Source organism: Camarhynchus parvulus, chromosome 2, assembly GCF_901933205.1.
Source record: "Camarhynchus parvulus chromosome 2, STF_HiC, whole genome shotgun sequence".
In the NCBI taxonomy this organism is placed as follows: domain Eukaryota; kingdom Metazoa; phylum Chordata; class Aves; order Passeriformes; family Thraupidae; genus Camarhynchus; species Camarhynchus parvulus.
Window position 1 is genome coordinate 47,359,672 of NC_044572.1, and position 17,969 is coordinate 47,377,640.

General features: G+C 41.1%; 1 protein-coding gene across 1 annotated transcript in view; it reads right to left on the reverse strand.

The window, feature by feature from the left end:
- Positions 1–1,488: 1,488 nt before the first annotated feature.
- The window catches only part of KIAA0895 (KIAA0895 ortholog), a 28,005-nt gene continuing 11,524 nt past the window's right edge, over positions 1,489–17,969 (reverse strand). Inside the window, exons 3-7 of the mRNA XM_030944035.1 lie at positions 13,001–13,144; positions 10,759–10,891; positions 9,215–9,520; positions 8,602–8,699; positions 1,489–4,622 (exon numbers count right to left, since the gene is read on the reverse strand). Coding sequence (XP_030799895.1) covers positions 4,461–4,622; positions 8,602–8,699; positions 9,215–9,520; positions 10,759–10,891; positions 13,001–13,144 — 843 coding nt within the window. The 3' untranslated portion in view covers positions 1,489–4,460. The remainder of the gene's footprint in view (positions 4,623–8,601; positions 8,700–9,214; positions 9,521–10,758; positions 10,892–13,000; positions 13,145–17,969) is intronic.

Sequence of the window (17,969 nt, forward strand, 5' to 3'; positions counted from 1 at the left end):
CCCTGCTTGTCCATAGACACCTCAGAAAAACATGTTTAAAGTGTCTCAGGGGTACTGTGTGATTGGGGAAGATACAAAACATTTCAGCAGCAGCATAAAAAATTAATTTGGACAACTTTAATGGGAAGGATAAGGATATGCCTTGAAAGGTAGTCCTGATGACATCTTTCTGCAATGAAATCAATGAAATGAAAGGGTTTAAAATTCAATATCCAGATTTTCTGGATTTAATATAGACTGTGAGAAGTCTCTAATTGTTCAGCAAAGCCAAAATAGATTCTCCCTTCTGTATCTCAGACACTCATTTTAAACTACATACTGAAAAAAAACCTCTAACATAATTTTGTGTTACTATATTGCAGAAATTATTAAGACACTTTTAAATGACTATTCCCTTAAAAAAACCCCAAACTGACCAACAAAATAAATAAATAACAAAAATCCCCCAAACAAACCCAGACAAAAGAATTGTTCCAGCTGTTTCCTTTTGCCTTTCTCTTGGCTTAGACAAGGTGTCTCTCAACTTCCACTCTGACTCATGGGGTCTCCAGATTTCCATCCCAGTTTCCATCATAAATGATTTCCATCTTTCCCTCCTTTCAGAGAACCTTGGTGCTTAAGTTGCTTCTCAAACTGGTGGCAGGTCATCCAGCTTCACAGGCCTGGCACTTGAGAGCTGCAAAAAATCTTCAGAGCTGCATTGGTCCTGCAGGTCACCTGTAACAAATGTGAGATTTATTCAGTACTGAAATAGACCTGCCAGTGATGGCTGAGGGCTGTGTTTCACCCTACTGATGCTGTACAAGGGCTGTCAGAGATGCATGGGGCAAGGGACAACAGTGGTTTGGGAGCCTTTGACGGAACAGATTTCAGGCCATGTTTTCCAAACTTCTTAGCAAGGGAAAGGGAATATGGTGTGATAATGCTTAGCAGCCTTGCAAAGAAAATTAGCAATTGACTTTGAAAATATTTCCTTTAAAAATAAACCACAACCCTTGAATGTTACCCTTACTTACACATAAGGAGCTGAGCCGTAAGGAGATGATGGGACTCCCTGGAGATAAGTAAGCACATTTTATAATGTGAGAGGGGATGGAGAGCACTGGAAAGAAGCAGCGGGTGAGGGGGGGTTTTGGAGGTGGATCAAAGTGTTAAAATGGAACATTTGGAGTTGCCATTTCCCACATGGATGGTGCTGAGAATTGCATTGCAGCAAAGAGGCTCCAACGCTGCCTCAGACCATATCCTAGAAAATACGAGGATTATTTCCTCATGAGCAGCCAGGCCTTCTGACTGAGCAGGGAGAGCCATACCCAGTGTAAGAGTTCAACACACCCTTCATGACTCCAACCCTAAGTGATGTTTTTGAAAAAGAGTCAGAAAGGCACCTCTTCCACACACAACACAGGATGTCCAAGTTCCTGCAGAGCCGAGACCATTGGAGAGAGCAACCCTCTGACACAACATGATGTAACACCAGTACTGTCATCTCTGTCAGTATTTTGTCTTTATTTGTAAAAGTTGTATAAAACGCCTTTCAAAATTGGTCTCGTGAAACGGGGAGGCTTTTCCAATGCCAGCCAGGTTTCTGTATAGGAATAACATAGCAAGACATAGATACACACCAAAGCAACCAAGGCAGACAGCCAGAAAAGGCTGCCAACACAGCACTGACACCATGAAACTGTGCAGTGACATGAGCTCACTGCTGTCCACACACTCCATCACAGAACTTCAGAATCACAACTCAGTAACCAGCCTCTTCACAGTGAAGAACAAAAATTCAGGAAAATTTAAAAAAGCTACACTTCAAAATTTGACACACTTTTACAAAGGAGGAATGACACAATGCCAAAACCAGAAGCTGACAGCTTCACCTATTGCTACATATTGATGCTGACCACTTCCAGACTCCAAACTTTGCACCAGGCAAGTCTATTTCTAGAATAATGAAGAATGGAAGTTTAATGGCACCTACTGCTTTGCAAAAAAGGTGCTGCAGGTCTTCAAGTAAAGCAAAAAGGCCTGTGGTAGTGCTTAGGGCTACAGAGTGTAAAAGCGTCAGGCCTGCAGGCATGGCATTTTGTGGCAAAAGCGTGACTAGCACAACCTCCTGGTTTTGAGGACACATTATGCACGTGCACTTTGATTGTAAGATGCTACTTCTGTGGGAGGAGGAAAACCGCTTTGCTTATGTAAAAGTCATGGGAGAAAGGCAGGGATCTCTCCTGTCAGCATAAAATCAGTTCAGAATTGTTCCTTTCTTAAAGGACTGTCCCTTTTGATACCCCAGGGTCAGCAAAGTGAGCCAGATTTTTCCACAGTGTAGCTCAAATGATCTCTGCCCAGTTTACTGCTCCAAAGACAGCTTTTGACTGTAATCCTTGGCTTGACTTCAGTCATGTGTGACTTTCTTGCTGTTTCTGGCAAAGGAGCCAAAACCTGGAGCACACGTGCAGGACTGACTGCAAATGGCTCCTGTCAGGCTGCTGCTCTGTGTCTGCTCTGCACAGCTCTAAAACAGAGCTGGGCAGGCCAAGTCACCAGTGATCAAACTAGACAGCCTGAAAGAGGAAAGGAGAGAAAACTGCATACAGAGGCTGAATGGCTTTCAGCTCCTCAACAATACTGACAACACAAAATTAAGGCTGCTGCAAGCAGTTCTCAGTCCCTGCCTTGAAAACAACTAAATTTAGTAAATTTATGCTTGTTGAATGCATTTTCTTTTTTGCAGCAGTCAGCCAGCCACTGCAAACAATCTGCAATAGTATCTGAAAGGCAGCTGCTTTTATGGGATTATTCATAAACCTTCAGACCTCTAAGCCAGCTGTCACCTTTTCCTCACAGATTTTCCTATGGATCAGGAAACATGTTCTCAAGATTTTACTGTAATGTCTGGTTATGTCCTGGTACAAAACAAGGTGGGAGAGTTATTGCATTTGTTACATTAAAGAATAGATAAGAGGGGAGGGACACTGTGGTTCAGGTCCATGCAAATGTGGTGTGGAGGAAACCTTGGCTCCATCTACTCACCTTATCCCATGCCAGGCCTGTTACCAGTGGGCAAAAGCAGCAGGATAAGAAAGGGCAGAAGCCCAGTCCAAGGCTCCCACCAGTTTCTGCCCAGCCTCTCTGATCACAGCTGCTTCCCAGGAGCTCAGAGGAGCCCTTGTAAAATTCTGTCTACTAAAACAAAACCCTTTGTCAGAATACTTTGCCTCACCAACTCCATAATACTCCCCATGCAGAAAATGTAGCTTATGTAGTAAGTCCTCCTGGACTTACTAACATCATCTAAGTTATTAATCATGTGACTAGAGAAAGCTCTTTGCTGCAAGGAGCTTTCTCTCCTTGGTCCTGGATATAGCACCAGCAGTTAAAACAGAGGTAAAGTTGCTCCAGAGTGGTGCAGCACTTCTGTTGGAACACAGGAATAGGGCACTTGAGAGTTGTCTTCTCTCCCCCAGTCACATCTTGTTTCTGAAACGAGTTCTGCAAGCTCAAGCTACTGTAGTGTGGGGGCACTGCTCAAAAATGTGACCTGGTCCTCTGTAGGCTCAGGTGATCCAGAGAAGAAGTGAGTGTTACCTATTGTGCTGGACTGTGGCCCTGTGTTCCTAATTTATTTAGAACCATAGGTCATGAAATCACAGTTTTGCTCGATCCTCCTTCCAAAACACTGCCATGCTGAATTTCCTACACATGCTATGCTTGTCCTCAAAGGAGGGAGGCCCTTCCCAGAATTCAGCTTCCTGAAACATGTACTATACATATAAAGATGTAGAACAGTGTAACTTTCTGAGAGAATGAAGGGGAAAGCTTTGCTACCCGTTTACAATCATTAAAACAGCACTACCTCCCTTTTCTCTCTTTTCTTAAATGCTAATCCTCTCACTAAAAAACAAACCCTGAAACATTTTGTAATGTTACAGACTTCAATCCCGTGGCACAAAGACCTGCTTCTGTGCACTGTTTTTAAACTTTCTGTTTTCATTGCAGTGATGACTAAATGGGAGAGTTATGCAGACAGCAATGCAGCATAATCTACAGCAGTTCTATTGCTATGAACCGTGACAGCTATGACCAAAGATAAGGCAAACAAAAGTGAACTAAGGGGGAATTTCTCCTCTGTCTCCTTTCCTCCACCTCTAAACCTGGGAGGGAAAAGGCAATATATTACAAGAGACAGCACTGAGCACTATACCAAGCATACAAAACAGAGTAGATGGTTGGACAGATCACTGCAGAGGAATTTCTAAACCAAATTTTACAAAAATGCACAATCCCTTTAAAAAATAATCAGTATACAATCACAATGCAAAAGGACATAAAGGGGCTTTTTCTGAATTCCACATATTCTGGCCACTCTTCCCTCCCATTCCTCATAAGTCCCTTTTTGCAAGCTCTGGGAAGTCCAGTTCCACATCCTCACACAGTAAGTGAATGGATGTCCAATACTGTTAATTTATGAGATCCTGAAGCTCCTCATCAGTCAGCTCATTGACTTCCATGATCTTTTTCAAGTGTTCCATGTACCGGGCATGGTCTTGCAAAAAGTGTGGCACCCTCATGTTCTCAATCACAGCCAATCCTTTCAGGCGATCCACGTCCTCATAGGAGATCTGTAAGGAAAGACACAGGTCAATTTAGCAGTTCAGCCCCATTGCCTCTCTGCTGCTGCTGCTATAAATTCTCTCTTGTAAATGAGAAAATATTTCAGAGCAGGAGAATTTAAAACCTTGGAGAAGCGTTTGAAAACATGAGCAACTTGTGTGCTTCAGTGGAAGATGCAAAAGAAGTGTAAATTTAGCAAATGCCTTCAAAATTCCTGATTCTGTTTTTATTCAATCAGTGAACAGACTTGTAGGAATGTGAATGAGAATCATCTACAGCAGCTGCAGGAATAGAGAGGGAAAGGATGGAGCACATGTGAGTCCTGGAATGTCTTCTAAATGAGGCAGAAAGATTTACATGAGAATGGAAAAAACACTGCGCAAAAGACTAAGGAACTAGAAAGGAAGGGCAGCACAGGCATGGCACAGGAAGGAGTTTGGGAAATGCATGGTGCCAGCTGACCTGAACTCTGCTGTTTCATTTTCGTGAGTAAATGCGCTTATGCAAAGCTAAATTAAAATGTATCTCTAGTAACTAACTACAGCATGAACAATACCTAAGCATCCTAATTTTAGTTTTTTTGTTTACCACTTTCAATTGTGAGTGCAGACTGGGTTTGCCTCATGGCATCAGATCCTTCTGGGTATTGGTGCTGAACTCTCATTTTGCAGCTATTAGAGGGTCTGGTAGCTTTTTTCCCTAAGGAAAATGGACATTTCTATCTTCATAGTCTTATGATTCTAAAAGCTAGGACTTCTAATCACAGTAGCTCAAGATGCTGTGCATGATAGTCCAGGAAGGATGACTGCTTTGGCTGGGCACAAGCTGCCATGGAAGCAGAGAGCAGGATTCCTTGGGCAGCTGTCCAGTGTGATGAAATCTGTGTGGTTGTCGCTTTGTCTCCAAGCTGTGTGTTCTAGGCACCCTGCAGACAGCAGCATATGCTCTGGCAAAGCCCCCAGCCTTGCTGTGCTTCACATGAGCTTTGTGCCAGGTGGTTTGAGTGCAGCCTGCTCCTTCCAACCTTTTTGCCCCATGTTTCCCCTAAGGAGCTGAGCCCTGCAGGGTCTGATTGCCCTGGAAGCAGGCTGCCCTCTTGGCAGGTGATGGTTTCTACTCAGCAGCAATTAAAGTGTACATGAAGGATTCACCAGTGTGCAAGGGGCAGGGAAGGGCTTCCTGCAAAGACAGGACAGTGCAATCCAGACTGCTAAACCTGATCCACAGGGACAGCTGCATATCTCAGCAATGATAATTGGAACAAAGCCCACAAGGAGAATCAATTTGCATCTGAGTACACAAGTGTGCTTTCCTAGTTGCAAGAACAAGATGCACCCAATTAAGAAAACAAACAGACACCCATGCCCAGGCTTATTCAAGTCACTAAGATACTGCTGTTTGAAGATTGTGTGGCATTACACCTAATTAACTTAGAAGTGGATAGAGAGGAGCTCCACAAAACCATACCATCTCTCAGTCTGGAGACACAGCACCACATGCAATTAAATTCTACCTCTTTTCCTGCCTAAAGAAAGAAAAAGGATCCTTCTCCCCTCATATTTATGTCCAGAGGTTTCTGCTACTGCTGCAAACAAGAAACATGTATCTATAATCTGAGATATGGTTTGAATGAGATGCATTTCCTCAGTCCTTGCAATTGCTAAAAAATTACCAAAGTTGACATCCTGAGGAGATCAAAACCACAATCCCATCCTATGGTGGAGACAGGTTGTTTTCCTTACCACATTTTATTAGTCATTGCACTAGATAAAAAAGACTGAGGCTAAAACAAGCTTACTTATGCTCTTTGTAATGTGCTTGTGTGTCTCTTGGGAAACACAACAGTAGGTGATATTTTGCTGCTTTTACTTTTTCAAAATCTGGTAGTTATTCTAAACTCAAGTGCACCCAATACCTGCATTCTATTTCTCTTTGGCAATATTTGCATGCAATTACCACATGAATATTTTGCAGTACTTCCTGTATTTGATTCTTCCCTGTGAAGTTTTAAAGAAGCACATTTTCTCAGGTTTCAACTGTTTCCCTTAGTCACTTCTAGGTATGTTCAACAGCTTGCATGTATCCACACCACACTCTTCTACACTGTAAGTAATGTCAGAAGCAACAGGAAGGCAGAACCTGGAAAATGTGCCAGCCAAGCTTAATACTCCCTTTGGAACAACCTGATCCTCCCATTCCACCCTAAAAAATCCAAGTAAATCCCCCATTTAAAGTGGTGATAAATCACTAGGCTAGATCCCAGTGCAAGTTTTATGCTTCTCTCTTTCAAGAGAAGATATATTGGAGTGGGCCCAGTGAAGGGTCACTAAGATGATTGAGGCACTGAAGCATCCCTCCTGTGAGGAAAGGCTGAGAGCTGGAACTGTTAAGCCTGGAGAAAAGCAATGGGAATCATCATTGTGTATAGACATGTGAATGGGGCTCTTCTCACCAGCACACACTGGCAGGGCAAGGGGCAGTGGGCACCAGTTAAAATACATAAAATTCCATCTGAACAAAAACAACTTTTGTACAATGAGGGTGGAAAAACACTGGCACTGGCCACCCAGAGGGGTTATGGAATCACCATCAGTGGAGATATTCAAAGCCCAACTGGACATGATCCAGGGCAAACTGTTCTAGCTGACACTGCTTAAGCAGGAAAGTTGGACTAGATGGTGTTGAGATCTCTGCAGACCTCAATTAATCTGTGATGCTGAGAACAGACACTGTCCTGATACACACATTTCCAGCTGATTGCAGATGTCTGAAGCTAAACCATTCAGAACACATTTTAAGATCCCTTGATTTTAAAAGTTGTTAAGTCAAGCACTTATAAATTATCATACTGCTAGAAATAAATTGCTTGTAGACCCTTAATGTGGGTGCCGTGCAATGTGGATCATAGCGGAATCTCTAATTTTATGGGAAATTACTTAGTCTGTTTTTCAAGTGGCCTGACAACCTGCAGACTCCTTGAAGAGAGATGGGCATAAAGCAGTAAAGGAACTGTGTGTTCAGTGGTTTAGCAGGCAGAAGCTGTGTGGAGTTAAGCAGGCTTAAAGCACAAGGAAATTTCAGAGAGAAACTTGCAGACTTATTTGACAGGGTGATTTTATTTTCAAAGCTTCCTAACTTGGTTCAGTTACCTAAATAGCTCTTGCTTATCAATAAGTATGATTCTGACAGTAAAGGGAAAACTCAAGTGGACCAAAACCTTCTATCATAATATGCGCCTTCCCTTTATCACCCATTGATTGCTAAGTAGGCAGAAATGTTGGCATATCAGCTCTAAATTCAAGCTCAAGTCAATTTGACTCCCTGTTTATGTATGAATCCTGCTTAATGAACTGTGAAAGCTTAGCAATCCTTGGGTTTAAGGAAAGCGTGACAAAATTTCTGCACTTTTTAGGATGAGATGAGGACAAACAAGCCATGACAGATAGAATGTACCTAAAATTCATTCACATTCTGTGAATGCAGAAATATCATAATTCTGGGGGGGGGGAAACCTAATTTTTTAAAAACACCTGCCATCAGTGAGAGAACTTTGAGATGAAATACTCTTTGTGTATAGGTATGAAATACTCTATGTGTATGGGTATGAAATACTCTTTGTGGTGGAACGGGGGTGCATTAATGTCAAATGGTTCCTTTTGTTTTTTGCTAGGACCACTGTCTCATTTAGTACCTGTCTTGTTTGGCCAAGGCAGTCTGTTGTACTGCAAGTCAGGTAGTATCCCATAAAGGTAGGAAAGTCTGAGAAATATGACCATAAAATCTTAATCTGATAAGTGAAGAATGAGGTCAAGCTGGTAGAAATTTTTAGAACCTCAAAATACTTGCAACTTGCACAGTGTAATTGAAGGTGCTGTACAGAGCAGAGAATTCTAGATCAAAGTAAAAGCACCATGACACATAGTTCATTACAGGCAGGCTTGCTGAAATGATAAAACTGCACCCTTGGGAAATAATGAGTTCAATCACCTTTCCAAGGGCTGTCAGAAGATGGAAATCAATGGACTCCCTGTATCTCAGGATTCGGAGGATGCCATCCAAGTACACCTGGTCCTTATTGAAACAGCCTGAAAGGAATGGAGACAGATTGCACTCTATCAGTGTTTGGTCAAGGCATGTTCTCAGAAGCCATTATGAGCAGAACAATTTTCCTTTTAAAAACTAGATATTTATATCCCTGACTTTGAACACCTTTCCAAAAACTAGCTAGAAGGCAAAACCCACTAGCCAGAAAAAGAAATCAAACATAGAAGTTAGGGCCTGTGAACAACCACAGGCAACATTACATCTGTAGAAAGCAGGTCAAACTGTGAGTATGAATTTTTTCAAAGTTTTGCATTTATGTTCCACTTCCACCAAAAAATAAAAAAATCCTTTACTGATTCAGCTTGAAGGTCTCACCCATGAGCACTTTCAGCCTTGTTTTCCATAGCAGAATTCCTGAGACCCCATTTCAGAAAGTGTGGAGTCTGATTTCTCCCTTTTGCAAAGGTTTTACTGTGTGACATGATTAGGGAGCTCTGTGCATGTTCTGAAAACGCCCCTGAAGTACAAAACAAGAGAAGACAAACAGGGAACTCACCTGGTTGTGAGGTGTCAGTCCACCCTCTCTTGGCCCGTACGCAGTAATCCCACCTAGTGTTGGGGTCCTTGACAAATTTGCCCACATCCTGGAAAAGCTGACTGAAGGACATTTGGCTGGCCTGGTACACCGTGTAGTAGAGCAGGGCAGCTCTCCAAAGGAAAGGGTCTTTGCGGAACAGGACGCTGTGAATGCTCGCTAGCCCCTCTTCTGTGGGGTTGATTGGCTTTAACCCGTGTTTCCTACGGCCATTGCGGTTGCACCAAGGCTGGCTGTTGTTGTTGAAACCCCGAAAATAATGAGTTCCTGAAAAAAAAATAAAATTAAAGGAATCTGGACTTAGAACAGTAGCATCCAATGATTAACAAAAAGTTATAAAATATATAAGGAGATACCCATTTCAGAACTCTGAGCTGGTAGGACTGGGCACTGGTAAAAGCAATGATTTTAGCTTTGCCTAAACCAGACAATTTTGTCAGAGATATATATATATATACCATGTAAATATTCACCTGCTGACTGCAAGTGAAATTCCTGAAAATGCTTAAGTAATGCAACTATCAGGAGGACTTTCTAAATCTATGAAAAGGAATTTTCGGAAGTCTTACAAGCTGAATTGTATCTAGCATAGGCTAGGCATTGTAGAGAACAGCAGGAAGGAATATTAAAGTAAAAGGGCAGCAATGCTGCCTCCTGAAGGTGATTAAACAGCACTACTGCAGCCTTGGAAGATGCTATGTCCCCTAAAATGTGAGTAACAGTGGTTCTAGGCAATTGCAAGGCTTATTCTTCAGTTACTATTCAGGCACTAGTCAAGTTTATCAATATTTTATGTACTTAGTTGAAACAGATGCACTGAAAAATCTGTAGAAATTTTCCACAGGGCTGGGCCAACCTTGTGTAATGCAAAACCACAGCAATTTTACACCAGTTTAAGGATCACTGGGTAAATTCTTCATACCTAAAGCATGCTACATTTGCAAGCAGTGCAGCGTGACAGACACAGGTTTGTAAAGTGACATGGCTGGAGCTGAGGTTGAACAGTCACACTATTTTTATTTCCCTTTTTTTTTTTAACTCTAGAGTAATTAAAAAAAATTGCTCTAATGAGCAAAATGTCCCTAAGCAATGAGAGCACAGAAGGTATGCCCTGGAGCAGAGCCTCTGGGCTAGCATCATCTGAAAGGATTACTCTCTGTCTGCTCCAAGATTCCTTTGGCATGGGAACCTCAGTGCTGTAAGAGGGACTGGCTGGTAGACCTACTTCAAAAGTTTGCTCTGGATCTGACCTAAAATGCTAATGTCATGAACCCTAGGAATCCTTTTCAAAGGGTTTCTCCTTCCTTTTAGCACATCTAAAGGTTTCTCCTTCCCTTTAGGGAAAGAGAAGGTTTCTCTTCCCTTTAGCACATCTCCAGCACAGGCTCTTTGGATAGGGATGTTCCCTCTTACTGTACCAGTCCAGTGCCTGGCCCACCACTGCCACAAGTAAGAATGCATGCAAGTACTCCCCTGTGCCTGCAGCAGGGGTGTGATGCTCATACCAATCTCGTGTCTCAGCATGCCCTCCAGCCAGTGCTCGCGAGCGGTGGAGACATTGATGGTGAGAGTGGGGCGGCCGTTCACCACCGTCATGGAGGCTCGCGACAGCAGGTCCTCTGTGAGATGGACCACAATCTGGAGAGGAGAGAGTTCAGGCAGAACTGAAAGAGCTCTCTTCTCACTCCTGATCCTGCTTTTTCCTCTGGCTCTTCCATTATTCCATTTCTCTTTGGTCCCTTGCCCTCCACAACTCTGTCTTGCGATCAGCGATCACCTGAGAGAGCCTTCTGAACGAGTTTATCCTGCTCACCTGGGCTGCTGACAGAAGCTCAGACTTTATGGGATGAGTGAGGGTGAAGGTAGACCAAAGTCAGACTGAAAAATATAGTATGGTAACACTGACTAGACTCAGAGGGCAGGGAGCAATTGCATGCACAATAAATTAGAGAAAATACCAGTTTTTGAACTGTGTTGCATTATCTTAGTATTACTGAGAACTGAAAAATACTAGATAAGAACATGTAAATTTACTAGGTCTATATAATTAGCTGTCTGAATGCATTTCAGTTGTAATTCTAAAGCAACTTCAATGAAAAGGGGAACTACTGTGTACTTTTTCTCCTGTTACATGTTGCAGACTTGAAATATTGAAATACTGGCATTGTTTTGTTCCACACAGCAGAATAGCTCTTGCTTTCCTGTTCTCTCTTGGAAAACTGGTAATCAAAACAAAAACTGGCAGAGAAGGAAACTAATGTGTATTGATATATTGTATTATTTGACTTAAAAAAGCCTTTTTAAACAAATGACTGAGAGGGAAAAGTGAAACTCTTTGTTGAAGACTAAGCACCTTACCCTCTTCACGTAAAGCCTAATGAAACAGTTCTGCTCAGAAGAGTACAAGGGAGACTACTTTAAAGAAAGATTACATTTTAGTATCAAAAAAATAAAAGGACCCAGAGATCAGAGGCATGAATATAACACCTCCCTGTACTCAAAACTCACCCTCAGCTTCAAGCTCAACAGCAAACCATCAGTCCCATAAAACTTGCATTTAAGAGGCAGGAAAAAATGGTAAATCCCAAAGTGTTTAGATTTAAAGTACAGGTGCCACTTAGCTTTATTAACACCTCTTCAGCTGGAGAGAGTATTTTCATATTTTAGACCATCCTAAGCATGATGTATTAACCCTATTTTCACAGAAAAAGTGAAGCATTTCATTAAGCAGGACATGGGCTGCTGGATGAAGATGTAGGGTCCAGCTGCCACGAAGTCAAACCAAGCCAAAAATGAAGAGGGAGATAAAAGCACAGGAAAAGACAAAACATAGAATTCTTTTCTGCTTGCTCTAAACTGTATTTTATTAATCCCACCCTTATAAACCCAGGTAAAGTCTGGTTATCACTGTCAAATCATAGTCTCACAAAAATGTGTGATGAGTTTAGCAGTTTCTCCTAATAATATTATGTTTACCAATTAAACCTAGTTTCTGGGAAATTAATTTTTTCCTCATGATTCCAGACTCCTCTTGCTCACTGCCAGTGATCTCATCCAAGTCTTTGACTCTGTCATCTGGTGATTTTATTTGGATTAATTCCTTTTTTATACATTCAATTTCATCTGACTTTTCCAAGCAATTTCATGTAACTTCATCAAACTGGTCTTCTAAAATTCTGAATATAGAAAATAAGGTTTTTTCACAGGGCTCTAAAAATTAGATGGTTAAAGCCAGGAAAAAACAGCACTTAAACCAACTCAACAAGTTCTTTCAGACATTTTTATTCACTTATGTCACTTTCATTTGTGTTGCTTCTTATAAATCACTCTCTTGGGCTGCTGCTTATTTTTCTTGGCCTTTTCTTAACTCTTTCCTTTGGTGTAAATAATTTGATACAGGAGAACAGATGGCAGAACTGATGAATAAATGGAAATGTGCTGGTCTCTAAGTAGCTGAAAAAAGGAGGGAAGGAAGGGTGTCGTTCTTGGGTACTCCCAAAAGAAGAGAATTTAAGAACAAGCATATATGAACCAGGAAACAGGCTCAGAGAGACGACTGAAGCCTTCACAATGAATGTGTGTCATTTCAATTGTTCAGACATTAGACTGGGCTTAGCTATGGGAAAAGTATGATGTAAGGAATATTCTTGAGATTATGGAGGAAAGGCCTCCCAGATGGTCTCTTGGGTCCATCCAATGTCTAAGGTCTACACAAGTGTTTCTTTCCTGATCCAGTGCAGTACTTACCTCACCAAGACAACCTTCTTTCACCATGTACTTCCTGACGTGATTCCAGATACGACTTTTGGTCAGCAAGCTGCCTCCAGTGGCCTGTTCAAATTTTTCATAGCTTCCATATTTCTGCAATGTCCGCTTCATAATGTTAATGGACTATAAAATGAAAAAGCATAGCAAATATCAGTGCAGTAAGATCCCCATGTCAGACTGACACTTGCATTCTTTCTCTCCCTCTCAATCTCTCATTTTTTCTTACTTTAAAATCCTTCTTTTCTTAATTCACTGGCAGTCTCACTAACAGGCTGTACTAATTTAATACATGTTGACATGCTCTGCAATGAATTTATACCATCTTCAGATGTATATTAATGCCAAAGTACTGGAAAAAGATTCTGATCAACTCATCTTAGACCCACATACATCAGTGTGATGATTAGATGATTACCAGTCTAGTGAAATAATACCCATTTTCTCTTTAATTTTGGCAATGTTGTACAACTGCCTTGTAAAACAGATGTAACAGGTCTCCAGGACATTTGCAGTTTGACAGCTTGTTTCTTTTTATGTTTTTCCAAAGAATTTGAAAAAGATCAACTATTACTGTCATCTTGCTTCATTTCTTGGCATGTTCTAATTTAGGAACACTGATTAAGCAGATGTGTAACTATAATTTTAACAATAATACCTCTACCAAAAATGTGTCCTTACAATAAAATCCCTTGTACCATGGGTGTCTGTGTGAGAAAGGAGGAGAGAGAGCAAGAACTTTTATTTACAGAACTTTGATTTAAACTTTTCATTTAAACCACAGTACTTCTTTAAAACCCCCCAAAATGAAGGCCTATTTCATGAGATAAATAGAGCAGTATCAACAATTCTCCTATGAATTGCTGTGAGAAGAAGTTCCTTGAGCAAAGCTCAGCACAATGCCCATAACCATGATATGAACTACGCATATTGAAGACTTTATTGATGGGATGTGAAATGCTCATCCCTAGTTATCTTCTTTCCAGCACATCATTACACCCCTTAAAAGAAAATGTGGTATGGAATAACTTCTTTACCAGCAACAGTCCAGCTACAGGGAATAGCTTTTTGTCACAGATTTGGTAATAGAAGCTCCTGGCACTACTTTAAAAATTTAATGTTTTTGCTAAGAACATACCACTAACAATAAAAGGGGAACATCTTGCACACTGAATCTCTTTTACATTATGCACTTATATCCCTTCATGAATGCATTTGTCTACAGCTATGTAATTCTGACATTGGCGGGTTGACTGGTTTTCCACAAAAATTTGATTAATTTTTTATCTTTCACAGCTACCAACAATCCTTCTCTAATGTTTTTCAAGTTGAAACTAATCAACCCTGAGTAATTGCTACTGAAACCCACAAATGACAGCTAGACATACCCTTAAAGTCTAATAGCTCTTTGATGAAGGAAATGTCACTTACCTGAATGCCAATGAAATATTGCACCTAATGATCAGTATTTCTTCGTCTTGTATATTTTTCCAAACCATTTTTTCCTAAATTACCTATGAACTTTAACTTCTAAAAAATATATCTTTTGATAATTTTTTTAATGTCTGCACATTCTGAGGCATTTGCCTGTCTTATACAAAATCCTTGGTAAAAGAAGTGACCTAAATATTCCCACCCTTTTCTCAGGAAGGTAATACCCAGCCAGCAGCCTGGACAACTCATGATAACAGTTCTTCAGTCTACTTTGCCAGGTGCCAGATCCTTAAGATATTTATATACTACTATTGTTTGTATATCGGTGTAACAATTATATTTATTTGTTATTAAGAAGTTGTAATTTCCAGCATTGTTTCACAACTTGTTGATATTAAATCATAATACACTGTATAGTGTACTTCATTTGGTTCAGGTGACCTTATACTCTCTAACACCTGAGGTGGTGTAGCAGTGGGGGTTGGTTTAACTCACAACAATGCACATCTCAAGCTGATCAGGAAATATAGTTGGAATGGGTTTTTTAAGAAAGGGTGATAAATTTCTGGAATGGTTGCCAGGGAGGTGGTGGAGCACATCTGGATGTGTTTAGGAAGACTGGATGTGGACCAGTGCATAGTTTATAGTATTAGGGCATGGATTGAGAATTTTTAAGATTCTTCCAATTAGTGTTTGTGAAGTTGTGAAATAGAGGATTCAATTGTGAGGATTTCTAAAAAATCTCAAATGAACAGTGAGAAAATGAGAGAAACAAACTTGGCTGTCTGTAACATCAAACTCCCTGGAGGTGAGACCTCCAGGCTACAGGAGGCAGCATGATTTTGGGAGTCAGGGGACCCAAGTTCTAACTCTTCCTGCCCACCTGCAGGCACCTTCCTGGGCTGTTGAAACTTTCCTAAATGCTGTGAGACACTTGAATCAACAGCACAATACAAACAGCAGGTTCTCAGACACAGGTCCTCCTCAAGAAACACAGACCCACTCCAACCTCTCCTACCTCAACCTGACAGAGTTCACAGACTCAAAGGGAAATTTCTTCATGTGCCACTCTAGGTAACCCACATCCTGGCATTCCATCCACATCCAGATAGGTGCTGCAAGTTTGAGCTCCTGCATACTGAGAAAGTTGTTAAGCTTAAGCCTCCTCTCTGCTGAACAGATGTTCAAAGATTACTAAGAAGGATGCTCACCCCTATCACCTTCTCTCTTGACTCTGTTTCAAGTGAAACAGAAAAAAGTCCCGAGAATTCTTTCCAAGTGGGCAGGTGTGGCTCTGGAAGCACTGAAACAACAGGGAGAGCCATCACATACAGACACATTGCACACAAATCCCAAGGGAGTGGCAGATGGCCCTGACACTGGGATGAGCCCCATCCCCAGTGATGTTCCTGGTTTGGACACTTCTTGCCACAACCACTCCTGTTGGGGGTGGTTCCAGAAGGAAAAAGGTTTGGGAAATGTTTGGTTTCCAGGCACTGACTACAACACCAAGCCCTTAATTTGGGATTCTGCACCTGCCTCCAAGGTGAGATGACTCAGTCAGCTGTTGCAAGAACTTGCTGGGAAAAGGGAAAATCCAGACCAGCATCCAACTGTGAGCTAATTTTCCAGCCTCTGGGCCAGCAGAACATTGGTACTGCTGCACTTCCTAAGGCCAAACTGTAAACTCTTCAGCAACAAGTGAAAAAATGGAAGAAAAGAAGAACTATGTGGCTGTACCAGGTTACTGGTTAGGAGTAATAATTCCTGTTCTTTTCAATATTACCTAAAATGTCTGCTTATCCCTCTGATCACTACCAAAGAGTGCCAAAAGAAGTAGCAATCATAAGACAAGCCCCCTTGCACAGCAAACTCTACCGATGCTCAAGAAAACAATAACACAGAAGCATGAACAAGAGCAAGGCAAGGCTGTTTAACTGACTGGATTAGGTTATGGTGTTGTTGGCTTTTTAAAACAATTATTTACAGCCAAGTAGGTCTCTGAATCTCAAGTCACCCATATCCAGCAACTCAGCTCAGTGGTTGAGAGCTATTGTAGAAATATGTACTGATAAAGCTTCTTATGAGTAGTGTGAGGCAAGCAAGTCAGAGAAGGGTCTCAGTAATCTAGGAGTCAGCCCCCTATTTGAGTCAGCTCATCCTACATTCAGAAGCAGCTCTGCTGCAAAGGAGTTACAATCTCTTCTGAGATTTGTAAGACAGATAAGGTAGACACACACCATTGCTCTTCTTCCTGCATAACTTATCTGCTGGGGGGAAAAAAGCTCCCCAAGGTGCATAAAAGCTTCCAAGGTGCATCATTAGGTAACAGTACCAGGCTGAGCTTTTTAGTTTAATCAACAACCATAAAATGGTGGCTCTTTGGGTCAAGAAGAATGGAGGGAGGAAGGTAAGAATATATTTCTAGTCCACTCAGGCTGTAGTATTTGGGGTTTTATTTAGTGTTTATAGGGGCTTTTCTTCTGCATGCTTGTTCTTAGCGGTATAAAGGTCCCATTTAAGTAATTTAGAGCTGGTAGAAATATTTTTAATTAAAAACTTTTAAATTACTTTGTAAAGAATTTGAAGTTAATACTCACTGGGTTTTTGTATGAGACTATGTTCTGAAGTAAAACTATCTTTCTACTGTGGTACCACCAGAAGTGATCTATTAGTCCCTTCTAGGGGAAGAGAGCCATTTGTGTCAGACCCTGAGAACCTGTGCCACTTGAGTGGCCTGACATGCTTTGTGTTATGTATTAGCACACTTTATTCATAAATCCTAGTTAGCAAGGGAATTTGTTACTAGTGCAGAATGAGGTGTTTTACAATTATGTGCTTTATACAGACAGTGTCATGTCCTTGAATCTTCCACATGCCTCAGCTGTGACATCACTTGGACAGAGCAAAGGATTACTCAGTGTTGAATGCCATGTTGTTTAGCCTTCCTGCTCCACCTAAATTTTTTCCCCAACATCTGATAAATTTGCTAATTGTAGGCTACTTTTATTATTGCCTTAAAAGGTGTCACACAAACACTTGCAATGTAGTATAACTGGTTTATTTATGAATTCAAAACTGCTATACTCTTATGAGTACAAGGGAAGGGGATGTATAACTTTTGTGGGAGGATCACTCATTTGATGAAATGGTTGGGGGTTTTTTGTTTGTTTGTTTTTTTAATGTATACAGAAATAGAATTCTTGCTGCCTTGTACAATTCAAAGAAACAGGGTACCTAAAATTGCAACTTGCTGATTTTGGTTCAGCAAATTGCAACTGTTAAGTTCTGCTCTGCAAACACTGGGAACAACTATTTCTAAGCAAATATTACCACCTCTAGCATCTGAGCAAAAATAACAAACACTTTGAGTGCTAAGAAACTTCACAATGAGGGATAAGTAGTTTGAGCTAGAAAACTTTCAGAGCACAGAGCTGCTGCCGTGACCTTGAAACACAGTGGTAAGAAAACTAACTTCTGTAATATCAGATATGTTAATCCTTGTGAAGAGTGCAAA